General features: G+C 38.2%; 1 protein-coding gene across 1 annotated transcript in view; it reads left to right on the forward strand.

The window, feature by feature from the left end:
- LOC127860798 (aspartyl aminopeptidase-like) overlaps positions 1-13957 on the forward strand; it is a 37163-nt gene that overhangs the window by 9575 nt on the left and 13631 nt on the right. The window contains exons 2-4 of the mRNA XM_052399075.1: positions 1021-1143; positions 7925-8032; positions 10826-10903. Of these exons, the coding sequence (XP_052255035.1) occupies positions 1021-1143; positions 7925-8032; positions 10826-10903 (309 nt within the window). The remainder of the gene's footprint in view (positions 1-1020; positions 1144-7924; positions 8033-10825; positions 10904-13957) is intronic.

The raw sequence follows: 13957 nt of genomic DNA on the forward strand, positions 1-13957 counted from the left end.
GCCCACAGTTTTACTAGCCCGACCACGGATCTTACTAGACAATGTCTGTTTTTGTGCCTTAGTGTCGAACCTGAACTTGTAATAAGGCCGCAAAAAACCATGAAATTGTAAAATGATTTTCTCAAATGTTAACAAGCTTTAGGCTATTACGTCACAACCTTACCCTTTACACTTCAGAATGGAGGTAGAATTGACCTAAGTTTTTAGAATGGAGGTAGAATTGACCTTACCTTTTACACTTCAGAATGGACTTAGAAATGACCTAACCATTTACACTTCAGAATGGAGGTACAATTGACCTTACCCTTTACACTTCAGCATGGAAGTAGAATTGACCTTACCCTTTACACTTCAGAATGGAGGTAGAATTGACCTCACCCTTTACACTTCAGAATGGAGGTAGAATTGACCTTACCTTTGACACTTCAGAATGGACTTAGAATTGACCTTACCCTTAACACTTCAGAATGGAGGTAGAATTGACCTTACCCTTTACACTTCAGCACAGAGGTAGAATTTACCTTACTCTTTACACTTCAGAATGGAGTAGTATTGACCTTACCCTTTACACTTCAGAATGGAGGTAGAATTGACCTTACCTATTACTCTTCAGAATGGGCTTAGAATTGACCTTACCCTTTACACTTCAGTATGGAGGTAGAATTGACCTTACCCTTTACACTTCAGAATGGAGGTAGTATTTACCTTACTCTTTACACTTCAGAATGAGGGTAGAATTGACCTTACCTTTTACACTTCAGAATGGACTTAGAATTGACCTTACCCTTTACACTTCAGCATGGAGGTAGTATTTACCTTACTCTTTACACTTCAGAATGGAGGTAGGATTGACCCTACCCTTTACACTTCAGCATGGAGGTAGAATTGACCTTACCCTTTACACTTCAGAATGGAGGTAGTATTTACCTTACCCTTTACACTTCAGAATGGACTTAGAATTGACCCTACCCTTTACACTTCAGAATGGACTTAGAATTGACCTTACCCTTTACACTTCAGAATGGAGGTAGGATTGAGCACAGACTGGTGAACATCGAGAGACCCATCCTGCGTGTGCCCAACATTGCAATCCATCTCATGAGGGACATGATGAGAAGTTCTCGCCTAATAAGAATCCAATCTGTAAGCAAAACTTAGTTAATGTATGCCTTAAATGTCTTCCGAGAATCGCCTGTTCAGTCTGCACAGTCTTGACAGGAAGGCACTTTCTGCTTTTATGGAGTTTTTCAATAACTTCGTAGAAGACCAGGGCTCGTGGTATAGTTTCTGTGCTGGAGTCACAGGTTTTTGAGAAAATAGTTCTCTTACATTTTTAAAGTACTCTTTCCAAAATTAACAAGAGTGCCAAATTGTCACAAAATACGCCTGTTTGAACGCCTGGGTTCCATTGATTAGTGAAGGATGTCTTACATGTAGTAAAAAGTTGGCACAGAAATGAATTTGATAAAAGGGAAAGAAAAGTTATTGTAAGTGATTTTCTAAATTAATTACAGTATTTATCATTAATTATTTTTTCTGTGTCTGAGCTATTGTTGTCAGTCTTTGTCTGTTTATGTGCACAGTGTGTCATGTGTCAATTGTATAAGTAAATAAAACTCTAATGACCACGTTTGTTTTATCCAATATTTATAACACTTGTCCAGAATGTTATCTTGACAGTATCTAGGCCAACTTTGTATCTGGGTCATGTGTGTCAAAAAAACAGCTTATTTGCTAAAATCTTAGAGAAACCTCTTACAACTCTAAAAGCCATATTCGTAACATAATCTTGATAAAACTTGTTTTTTACTGTTATTATCCCCCGCCATAGGCGGAGGGATATTGTTTTGGCGTTGTCCGTCCGTCGTTTCGTCCGTTCATCTGTCCGTCCGGACCCATATCTTGAAAGTGCTTTGGCAGATTTCATTGAACCTTGGTATGAGTATGTATATAGATAAGAGAATGATGCACGCCAAATGGCATTGTACATTATCAGTTAATAACAGAGTTATGGCCCTTTGTATCTTGAAAAAATGCTTTTTTTATGTGTCCGGAGCCATAACTTGGAAGTGTTTTGGCGGATTTCATTGAAACTTGGTATGAGTATATATATGGATAAGTGAATGATGCACGCCAAATGGCATTGTACATCATCTGTTAATAACAGAGTTATGGCCCTTTGTATCTTGAAAATATGCTTTTTTGAGTGTCAAATATAATACTTTTGTGTCCAGCAGCATATTGGCGGGGGATATCAATTTAACGAATTTGCTTGTTGAATATTAAGATATAATTCAAGTCAAGTTCAAATCTGGGTCACATCCGTACACAAATTATGCCACTAGGTCAATTCTTAGAAATCCCACTTAAAAAGCATCATTTATGACTCAATCAGTAACTTCAAAGATTTTCAAATGTTTATGTTTACCAATAACAAGAAGCAAAGTGACATGGCTTTTGCAACCAGCATAAACCAGAACAGTCTGCAAGTAACTTGCAGTCTGTTCAGGTTTTATGCTGTTTGCTACTCATCAGTATCTAAGGATTGGAAAGAAAGCCGTTTTAACCAGGTTTTCCGAAGGAAAAAACTGGTTATTAGATTGGCGAATGCGGGCGGGCTGGCTGGCTGGCTGGCGGGCTGGCGGAATAAGCTTGTCCGGGCCATAACTATGTCCGTTCATTGTCAGATTTTAAAATCATTGGCATATTTGTTCACCATCAGTGGACGTGTGTCGCGCGAAATAATTACGTCGATATCTCCAAGGTCAAGGTCACACTTTGAGTTCAAAGGTCAAAAATGGCCATAAATGAGCTTGTCCTGGCCATAACTATGTCATTCATTGTGAGATTTTAAAATCATTTGGGCACATTTGTTCACCATCATGGGACGTGTGTCCCACGAAAGAATCACGTCAATATCTCCAATGTCAAGGTCGCCACGACTAAAAATAGATTTAAAAAAAAAAAAAAAAAATTACAAAGGGGGTTAATTTTTTTGGTCATTTCAAAAGTTCAGTTTGAGTTTTCTCCCTTTATCAGATTTTTTTTTCACAATGAAAACCTGGTTTTGTGACAATTTTGTCCCTTGTTAAAACTTGAATTTAGTAAGAAAGGTCTTTAAGTGAATCTAACATTCTATGGGACTAAAGAAGCGTAAAAATACACATCTAAGTGGTAAAGGGTTTAAGGCCAGGTTTGAATCTGGGTCAATTTGGGTCAAAACACTTAGTCACTAGATCAAGTCTTCAACAATTGGTGTACCTTGAATTCAGGTGAGCTCTTCAGGGCCATCATGGCTCTCTTGTTTATGTATGCGACACACGATATACTGGTCAAATTGAAGATCTTCAAACAAACAGTGTTTTAGTTTATAGATCGCTGGTTAAATTATATGTAGACAATTTGGTGCGGTTGGCGATGATGATGGCATTGTGGTCTAAAAGGAATGAGTGGGGATGAAGTTGGTGCCGTTGGAGGCAGTGATGAGTAAGTTGGAGTTGTTGATATTGGGGATGAGTTTATTGATGTCTTAGGGTTGGGGATGACAAATGGTGTTTTTTATAGAGTTTATTTCAGTATTTCATACTTTTTTAGAACTTGATATTATATGTCATATATTATTATATGTTAAGTGTTTTACATGAGTTTGACATTCTTGTTACTATTTACAAACTTTTCAGCAACAACATCCTACATTAAAAATATTCACCATCAAACAATTGTTTATTTCCACTAACACAACCAACCCGGATGCCGACCTTAATATCTCTTTTTTGATGATGCATAAAGATTTGGATCATTTGAAGGTCATTATTAAAGGGGTTTGAAACTTGTTTCTTTTATACCTTATGATAAAATAATACATTTCTGCAGTGAAAGAACAGCAATGAAAATAAACAAGTTGTTATTTCACCGGTGAAAATAACAAATTTTCGAAACTCCTTTTTCTATTTTAAGATTATTAGCTCACTTGAGCACAACGTGCTCATGGTGAGCTTTTGTGATCGCCTGTCGTCCGTCGTGCATCGTCAATGTTTTGCCTTGTGAACACTCTAGAGGCCACATTTATTGCCGGATCTTCATGAAATTTGGTCAGAACATTTGTCCCATGGATACCTCGACTGAGTTCGAAACTGGGTCATGCTGGGTCAAAAACTAGGTCACTAGGTCAAAAAAAAGGAAAACCTTGTGAACACTGTAGAAGTCACATTTGATGCCCAATCTTCATGTTACTTTGTCAAAATGTTTGTCTAAATGATATGTTGGTTGAGTTCAAAAATGGTTCCGGTATGTTGAAAAAACATGGCCGCCAGGGGGCGGGGCAGTATTCCTTATATGGCTATAGAGAAACCTTGTGAACACTCTAGAAGTCACAATTTTTGCCCAATCATCATGAAACTTGGTCAAAACATTGGTTTTATTGATATCTCAGACGAGTTTGAAAATGGTCCAGATCGGTGATAAAACATGGCCGCCAGGGGGGGCGGGGCAGTTTTCCTAATATGGCTATAGTAAAACCTTGTTAACACTCTAGAGGCCACATTTATTGTCCAATCTTCATGAAACTTGGTCAGAAGATTTGTCTCAATGATATCTTGGATGATTTAGAAAATGGTTACGTTGCTTGTAAAACATGGCTGCCAAGGGGCGGGGAATTTTTCCTTATATGGCTTTAGTAAAACCTTGTGAACACTCTAGAGGCCACATTTATTGTTCAATATTCATGAAATTTGGTCAAAAGATTGGTCTCAATGATATCTTGGATGAGTTCGAAAATGGTTACGTTTGCTTGAAAAACATGGCTGCCAAGGGGCGGGGCATTTTTCCTTATTTGGCTATAATAGCTATAGTAAAATCTTGTTAACACTCTAGAGGCCACATTTATTGTCAGATCTTCATGAAACTTGGTCAGAAGATTAATCTCAATAATATTGTGGACGAGTTCAAAAATGATGCTGGTTAGTTGAAAAACATGGCCGCCAGGGGGCGGGGCATTTTCCTTATATGGCTAGAGTAAAAACCTTGTTAACACTCTAGAGGCCACATTTATTTTCCGATCTTCATGAAACTTGGTCAGAAGATTTGTCTTAATGATATCTTGGATGAGTTCGAAAATGGTTTCGGTTGCTTAAAAAACATGGCCACCAGGGGGCGGGGCATTTTTCCTGATATGGCTATATATCATGCTTTAGTAAAACCTTGTTAACACTCTAGAGGCCACATTTATTGACCAATAATCATGAAACTTGGTCAGATGATTTGTCCCAAAGATATCTTGGATGAGTTTGAAAATGGTTCCGGTTGATGGAAAAACATGGCCGCCAAGGGGGCGGGGCATTTTTCCTTATATAGCTATAGTTAAACCTTGTTAACACTCTAGAAGTAATATTTATTGTACAATCATCATGAAACTTTGTCAGAAGATTTGTCCTAATGATATTATGGACATGGTTGAAAATGGTTCCAGTTGCTTGAAAAACATGGCCACCAGTGGGCGGGGCATTTTTCCTTATATGGACTTATGAATCTTCATGAAACTTTGTCAGTATATTTGTTTAAATGATATCTTGGATGTGTATGAAAATGGTTCTGGTCTGTTGAAAAACGTGGCTGGAAGGGTGTTCACTAGTCATGAAAGTTGGTAAGAACATTTTGTTCTAATGACATCTTGGGCTGCACAGAACAGGTCAGTTCCTTTGAATCTCAGGTGAGCAACTTTGAGCCTTTCAGGCCCTCTTGTCATAAATAATTTTTATATATTTTCTATGATCACGAGTGAATTAAAATCGACATTCCACCGAATCCAACAAATTTTCTTTTTATTTTATGCTTTTTCACCGTTAATTTACATTGTAAAAGAGTTTAACTGGAGAATTTCGCTGGTATAATAACGTCATTTCGTAACACTAATGACGTCATTTTGTGTTTTGAAATGCATTGAGGCACGCACAGGAAAAAATGGTAACTGTTCAGCGAAAGGGAAACAGCTGTTAATTATTTTCTTGAAAAAGGGGCATAAAAGAAACAGAAATTTGGTCATGTCAGTGTAAGATCGTTTGTTATTTCATTCTGATCAGAGCAAAATAATATTTTCTATGATCACTCGTGAAATAACAAACGATCTTACACTGACATGAACAAATATCCTCTATGTATCATTAAAATAAACTTGATGGAAAAGTTTGTTTGACAAGGCTATACCCATATGTTTGAGATTATATTGAAAACATAGATTTTTTTAATATGTCTGTTTTAATCCACATGTTTAAAATTTTAGTTAAATTAGTGTGATTTCTACATTGGGTGCACGACTGCAGGTAGTATATGCAATTGATGTTTGTTTTTTAATTGATGCAAAGCATTTACACACATTTTTTTATGATGCAAATTTTATATTTGATAATGAAAGGGAAGTCTGTGTACTGCTATCATTTTAAAATACTTTGACAAGACATGTACATGCAACTTTGGAGATTAACCAGATAGCCCAAATAATTGAGTGCAAAATAGCCCCAATAATTGATTGCACATTAGCCCAAATAATTGAGTGCACAATAGCCCCAATAATTGAGTGCACATTAGTCTAAATAATGTAGTGCACAATAGCCCCAATAATTGAGTGCACAATAGCCCCAATAATTGAGTGCACAATAGCCCCAATAATTGAGTGCACAATAGCCCCAATAAATGAGTGCACAACACATCAAATAGTCATTTCATCATGTAAGTTATATAAATCTTTAGGCAAGAGGGGAAGCAGTTTACTATATGAGAATGTACCTAATGGCATAGCCTTTGATCAATTTGCCTCGAATAATTTTTATGCTCCCCCAAAATTTTATTTTGGGGGGGAGCATATAGTTGCTGCTTCGTCTGTCCGTGTGTGCATCTGTCTGTCTGTCTGTCTGTCTGTCCGTCCGTGCACAATTTTTGTCTGGGTTATTTCTCAGCAACTAATGACCCGAATTCAATGAACCTTATGGGAAGCTTCACTACCAAGAGGAGATGTGCATATTATCAGCGGGTTCTGGTCGTATGATTTTTCACAGAGTTATGGCCCTTTGAAATTTTTGAAATTTTCCATTAACTGTACATATAGTGCAATTCTTGTCCGGGCTATTTCTCAGCAACTAATGACCGAAATTCAATGAAACTTTATGGGAAGCTTCACTGCCAAGAGGAGATGTGCATATTATCAGCGGGTTCTGGTCGGATGATTTTTCACAAGAGTTATGGCCCTTTGAAATTTTCTATAAAAAAATTCTTGTACCCCCAAACTACTGTGCCCTCAAGAAGTTTCCTTTTATCTGAATATATAGTGCAATATTGTGACAAAAAAAAACCTTTGGGGAGCATCACCCGTCTCCGACGTTTTTTTGTTTTTTATAGCACAAAAAGACTACCAATAAAGCCAAATATCGCCTTTTCAATTAAGTATCCCTTCCTGTTCTTGCTAGAATCCCAGTGTTGGCGACGACTGTACAATCCCAACTGAACGGTGGAGGTGGGAGCTGTGATGCGTCCAAAACTGAAGAAAGCAAATCAGTTAATCAGGTTTTGTAGAGATGAGACTTTTATTAGCAATTATTACTTAAAATGTGTTACATACTCTCATATATACGGGCTGTGCTCTGTGGTAAAGGGGTTTGATGCATGTGCGTTAAGTGTTGTCCCAGATTAGCCAGTGCTGTCTGCACATTCAAATCAGGGACAACAATTTCCGCCTAAACTAGATTTTCATCATTTATGCTATGAAGAGAATTTCTTTAAACGAAAAATACCATAAAAGCGGAAAGTGTCGTCCCTGATTAACCTGTGCAGACTGCACAGGCTAATGTGGGATGACACTTTACGCACATGCATTGAACCCCCTTTTCACAGAGCATATATATAATTTATTTATTTATATGTGTATGTCCTTCAGAGTGATAAGCACCAAGCGCTGCTGGTCCAGCTGTTGTGTGGGGAACTACAGGTGAAGCCAGAACAGCTGCTCGACTTTGACCTTCACCTTGCAGACACTCAACCTGCTGTACGTACTGGTCATGGAGATGCTTATTGTCCCCTACCGGTGAAACCTGAGGGGACCTATGGTTTGCGCTCTGTCTGTCAGTCTGTCTGTCAGTCTGTCACACTTTTCTGGATCCTGCAATAACTTTCAAAGTTCTTCATATTTTTCATGAAACTTGAAACATGGACAGATGGCAATATGGAGATTATGCACGTCAATTCATTTTGTTCCTACGTCAAGAATTCTGGTTGCTTTGGCAACAAATACTGACAATGGTGGAGTTTCACCGGTAGGGGACCATATTGCTTCGCAATCTCTTGTTAGCTTACCATGTCACGAAGTGACATGGTGAGCTTATGTGACCGTGTGATGTCCGGCATCCGTTGTGTGTGCGTGTGTGCGTCCGTCTGTCAACAATTTGTTTGTGTAGACAGTAGAGGTCACAGTTTTTCCAATCTTTATGAAATTTGGTCAGAATGTTTATCTTGATGAAATCTGGGTTGGGATTGTATTTGGATCATCTGGGGTCAAAAACTAGGTCACTAGGTCAAAAACTAGGTCACATAATAGGTCAAATAATAGAAAAACCTTGTGTAGACAAAAGAGATCGCAGTTTTCATCCAATCTTTATGAAATTTGGTCAGAATGTTTATCTTGATGAAATCTGGGTTGGGATCGTATTTGGGTCATCTGGGGTCAAAAACTAGGTTACTAGGTCAAATAATTGAAAAATCATCAAACTAGGTCAAATAATAGAAAAACCTCGTGTAGACAATAAAGGTCGCAGTTTTCATCCAATCTTTATGAAATTTGGTCAGAATGTTTATCTTGATGAAATCTGGCTTGAGAATGTATTTGGGTCATCTGGTGTCAAAAACTAGGTCACTAGGTAAAAAACTAGGTCAAATAATAGAAAAACCTTGTGTAGACAATAGAGGTCGCAGTTTTCATCCAATCTTTATGAAGTTTGGTCAGAATGTTTATCTTGACTAATGGGATTGTTTACCCTCGGGACTTCGGTTATAAACCATTGCCTGAGCACACTGCTAAACATAGAACTCTGTATAAAAAAGCCGAAAACGGCCATAAAATGGACAGCCCGATTTTACTGGGCTGTACCATTGATATAAATAGAAAAATTTGCAGTGTTAGTGCGGTGCCTTAATAAAAATCTATTAGTTTAAAAATATCTGACCCTTATAAGAAGCGTTAAAAAGACGCAGTACTTTACAATGCCTAACGCTGTTTGTTTATCTTGATGAAATCTGGGTTGGGATTGTATTTGGGTCATCTGAGGTCAAAACTAGGTCACTGGGTCAAATAATAGAAAAACCGTCAACAATTTGTTTGTATAGACAGTAGAGGTCACCGTTTTCATCCAATCGTTATGAAATTTGGTCCGAATGTTTATCTTGATGAAATCTGGGTTGGGATTGTATTTGGGTCATCTGGGGTCAAAAACTAGGTCACTAGGTCAAAAACTAGGTCACTAGGTGAAATAATAGAAAAACCTTGTTTAGACAATAGAGGTCGCTGTTTTCATCCAATCTTTATGAAATTTGGTCAGAATGTTTATCTTGATGAAATCTTGGTTGGGATTGTATTTTGGTCATCTTGGTTCAAAAACTAGGTCACTAGGTCAAATAATAGAAAAACCTTGTGTAGACAATAGATGTCACAGTTTTCATCCAATCTTCATGAAATTTGGTCAGAATGTTTGTCTTGATGAAATCTGGGTTGGGATTGTATTTGGGTCACCTGGGGTCAAAAACTAGGTCAATAGGTCAAATATTAGAAAAACCTTGTGTAGACAATAGAGGTCACAGTTTTCATCCAATCTTTATGAAATTTGGTGAGAATGTTTATCTTGATGAATACTGGGTTGGGATTGTATTTGGTTAGTCAGGTGAGCAATTCAGGGCCATCATGGCTCTCTTGTTTTTACTGTTATATACAAAATAATTGAGTGTGCTATATTTGTATACATGCCATGTGACTAGTAGCCATATTTCATTTATGCCATATTACATGTATGCCATATTACTGGTTAGCCATATTACATGTATGCCATATTAGGGGTATGTCGTATTACCAGTATGCCATATTACATGTATGCCATATTACTGGTTAGCCATATTACTAGTATGCCATATTACGGGTATGTCAGATTACCAGTATGCCATTTTACTAGTATGCAATATTAATGATATCCATATGTGATATTAACAATATGTCAAATTTCATAATATATCACGATGTAACGTGTGGTTTTGCTGAAATGCCAATCGCTCAGTTTTGATCATTTAACATGTTTTTTTATGTCCCCCACCACTACAGTGGGGGACATATTGTTTTTGCCCTGTCTGGTGGTCTGTCTGTTGGTTTGTTTGCCCAAACTTTAACATTTTGCAATAAATTTTGCTATATTGAAGATAGCAACTTCATATTTGGCATGCATGTGTATCCCGTGAAGCTGCACATTTTGAGTGGTGAAATGTCAAGGTCATCCTTCAAGGTCAAAGGTCAAAAAAACTAAATCAAAGCGACGCAGAAGGGGACATAGTGTTTTTGACTAACACATTTCTTGTTTTAAATAGTGTTTATATCAAAAGGTGTCAAAGGAAGTTTTGAATGTGCAAATATGCAACTGGAGCAAAGTAGTTGTGTTCCCATTTAATGAAAAGAACTGCAAACCACTAAAAAGTTAAATTGAACAAAAAACTGAACTTACAATAGTCTTGGGTGACAAGAGCATGCATTTAGCCCCCTTTTCCCAAAACGCAGCTCACTTCAAGCCCATTTTATGTGTTGCAGGTGATTGGAGGAGTTCTGGATGAGTTCATCTTTTCTCCAAGACTGGACAACCTGCTCAATGCATACACTTCAACTGTGGTACGTATAGGTGGGACAACGTGCTCAATGTATACACTGCAACTGTGGTACGTAAAGGTGGGACAACGTGCTCAATGCAAACACTTCAACTATGGTATGTATAGGTGGGACAACCTGCTCAATGCATACACTGCAATTGTGGTACGTATAGGTGGGATAACCTGCTCAATGCATACACTGCAACTGTGGTACGCATAGGTGGGACAACTTGCTCAATGCATACACTGCAACTGTGGTATGTATAGGTGGGACAACTTGCTCAATGCATACACTGCAAATGTGGTACGTATAGGTGGGACAACCTGCTCAATGCATACACTTCGACTATGGTACATATAGGTGGGACAACCTGCTCAATGCATATACTGCAACTGTGGTACATATAGGTGGGACAACCTGCTCAATGCATACACTGCAACTGTGGTACGTATAGGTGGGACATCCTGCTCAATGCATACACTGCAACTGTGGTACATATAGGTGGGACAACCTTCTCAATACATACACTGCAACTGTGGTACGTATTGGTGAGACATCCTGCTCAATGCATACACTGCAACTGTGGTATGTATAGGTGGGACAACCTGCTCAATGCATACATCGCAACTGGGGTAATTATAGGTGGAACAACCTGCTCAATGCATACACTTCAACTATGGTACATATAGGTGGGACAACCTGCTCAATGCATACACTTCAACTATGGTACATCTAGGTGGGACAATCTGCTCAATGCATACTCTGCAACTGTTGTACGTTGCAAAGTGGTAGCTGGCAAAAAATAAAAGTTAGCCATGTGTAGCATTCTTAGTAGACAGTGCTTAATACAATTGCGTAAAGTGTTGTCCAAAAGCAGCCTGAGCAGTCCTCACAGGCTTATGAGGGAGGACACTTTCTGCTTTTATGGGATTTTTTTGTTTTTAGCAAAATTCCTGTTCAGGTGGAAAGTGTAGTCCTTGGTTAGTCTGTGTGATTGCACAGGCTTATAGTCCTTGGTTAGTCTGTGAAATTGCACAGGCTAATAGTCCTTGGTTAGTCTGTGGGATTGCACAGGCTAATAGTCATTGGTTAGTCTGTGGGATTGCACAGGCTAATAGTCCTTGGTTAGTCTGTGGGATTGCACAGGCTTATAGTCATTGGTTAGTCTGTGGGATTGCACAGGCTAATAGTCCTTGGTTAGTCTGTGGGATTGCACAGGCTTATAGTCATTGGTTAGTCTGTGGGATTGCACAGGCTAATAGTCCTTGGTTAGTCTGTGGGATTGCACAGGCTTATAGTCATTGGTTAGTCTGTGAAATTGCACAGGCTAATAGTCCTTGGTTAGTCTGTGGGATTGCACAGGCTAATAGTCATTGGTAAGTCTGTGGGATTGCACAGGCTAATAGTCCTTGGTTAGTCTGTGGGATTGCACAGGCTTATAGTCATTGGTTAGTCTGTGGGATTGCACAGGCTTATAGTCATTGGTTAGTCTGTGGGATTGCACAGGCCAATAGTCCTTGGTTAGTCTGTGGGATTGCACAGGCTTATAGTCATTGGTTAGTCTGTGGGATTGCACAGGCTAATAGTCCTTGGTTAGTCTGTGGGATTGCACAGGCTAATCTTGGATAACACTTTTTTTTCCAGAATAAGGCTCATAAATAATCCTAATTGTATAATCATATTTTGGTCATAGTGGCAGCAATATGGTACTTCTGAGATGTCCTCTGTTGGATTTTCATTTTGTGTTTTTTTTAACCAAGTAAATTTTATGAGTAATGCATGATAACATTACATGCATTTAAATGTTTTCTTATTTTTGAATGCTTATGCTGTAAGACTTCCAGGAACTGAAAATGCTTTTGTTATACCCCCACAAACGAAGTTTAGGGGGGTATATTGGAGTGAACTTGTCTGTCGGTCAGTCGGTCGGTCTGTCTGTCGGTCCGTATTAAGTGTCGGCTCTCTAATTCAAGTAGTTTTCATCCGATCTTCACCAAACTTGGTCAGAAGTTGTATCTACATGATGTCTAAGCCAAGTTCGAACATGGGCCTTGCCGGGTCAAAAACTAGGTCACGGGGTCACTTGGTACGTTTTAAACATTCAGCATGTTGTCCGCTCTCTAATTCAAGTAGTTTTCATCCGATCTTCACCAAACTTGGTTAAAAGTTGTATCTAGATGATCTTAAGGCCAAGTTCAAACATGGGCCTTGCCGGGTCAAAAAGTAGGTCACGGGGTCATACGTTTTTTAGCTCATCTATTTTTTGAAAAAAAATTATGAGTTATTGTCATCACCTTGGCGTCTGCGTCGGCGTCAAGTTAAGTTTTGCTATTAGGTCCACTTTTCTCATAAAGTATCAATGCTATTGCATTCAAACTTGTAACAGTTACTAACTATCGTGAGGAGACTGGGCAGGCAAAGTTAAATAATTCTGGCTTGCATTTTGACAGAATTATGTGCCCTTTTTATACTTAGAAAATTGAAAATTTTGGTTAAGTTTTGTGTTTAGGTCCGTTTTATTCCTTAAGTATCAAAGCTATTGCTTTCATACTTGCAACACTTACTAACTATCATAAGGGGACTGTGCAGGCAAAGTTATGTTACTCTGACTGGCGTTTTGACAGAATTATGTGCCCTTTTTATACTTAGAAAATGGAAAATTTGGTTAAGTTTTGTGTTTAGGTCCACTTTTTTCCTAAAGTATCAAAGCTATTGCTTTCATACTTGCAACACTTACTAACTATCGTAAGGGGACTGTGCAGGCAAAGTTATGTAACTCTGACTGGCGTTTTGACGGAATAATGGGCCCTTTATACTTGAAAATTTGGTTAAGTTTTGTGTTTTGTTCCACTTTACCCCTAAAGTATCATAGATATTGCTTTCATACTTGGAACACTCGCAAACTATCATAAGGGGACAGTAAAGGACAAGTTGCATAACACTGTTTGTCATTTTTACGGAATTATGGCCCTTTTTTGACTTTGAATATATGGTTACATTTTTGTGTTTAGATCCACTTTACTTCTAAAGTATCAAGCCTATTGCTTTCAAACTTCAAATACTTTAATGCTATCA

Source organism: Dreissena polymorpha, chromosome 15, assembly GCF_020536995.1.
Source record: "Dreissena polymorpha isolate Duluth1 chromosome 15, UMN_Dpol_1.0, whole genome shotgun sequence".
In the NCBI taxonomy this organism is placed as follows: Eukaryota; Metazoa; Mollusca; class Bivalvia; order Myida; family Dreissenidae; genus Dreissena; species Dreissena polymorpha.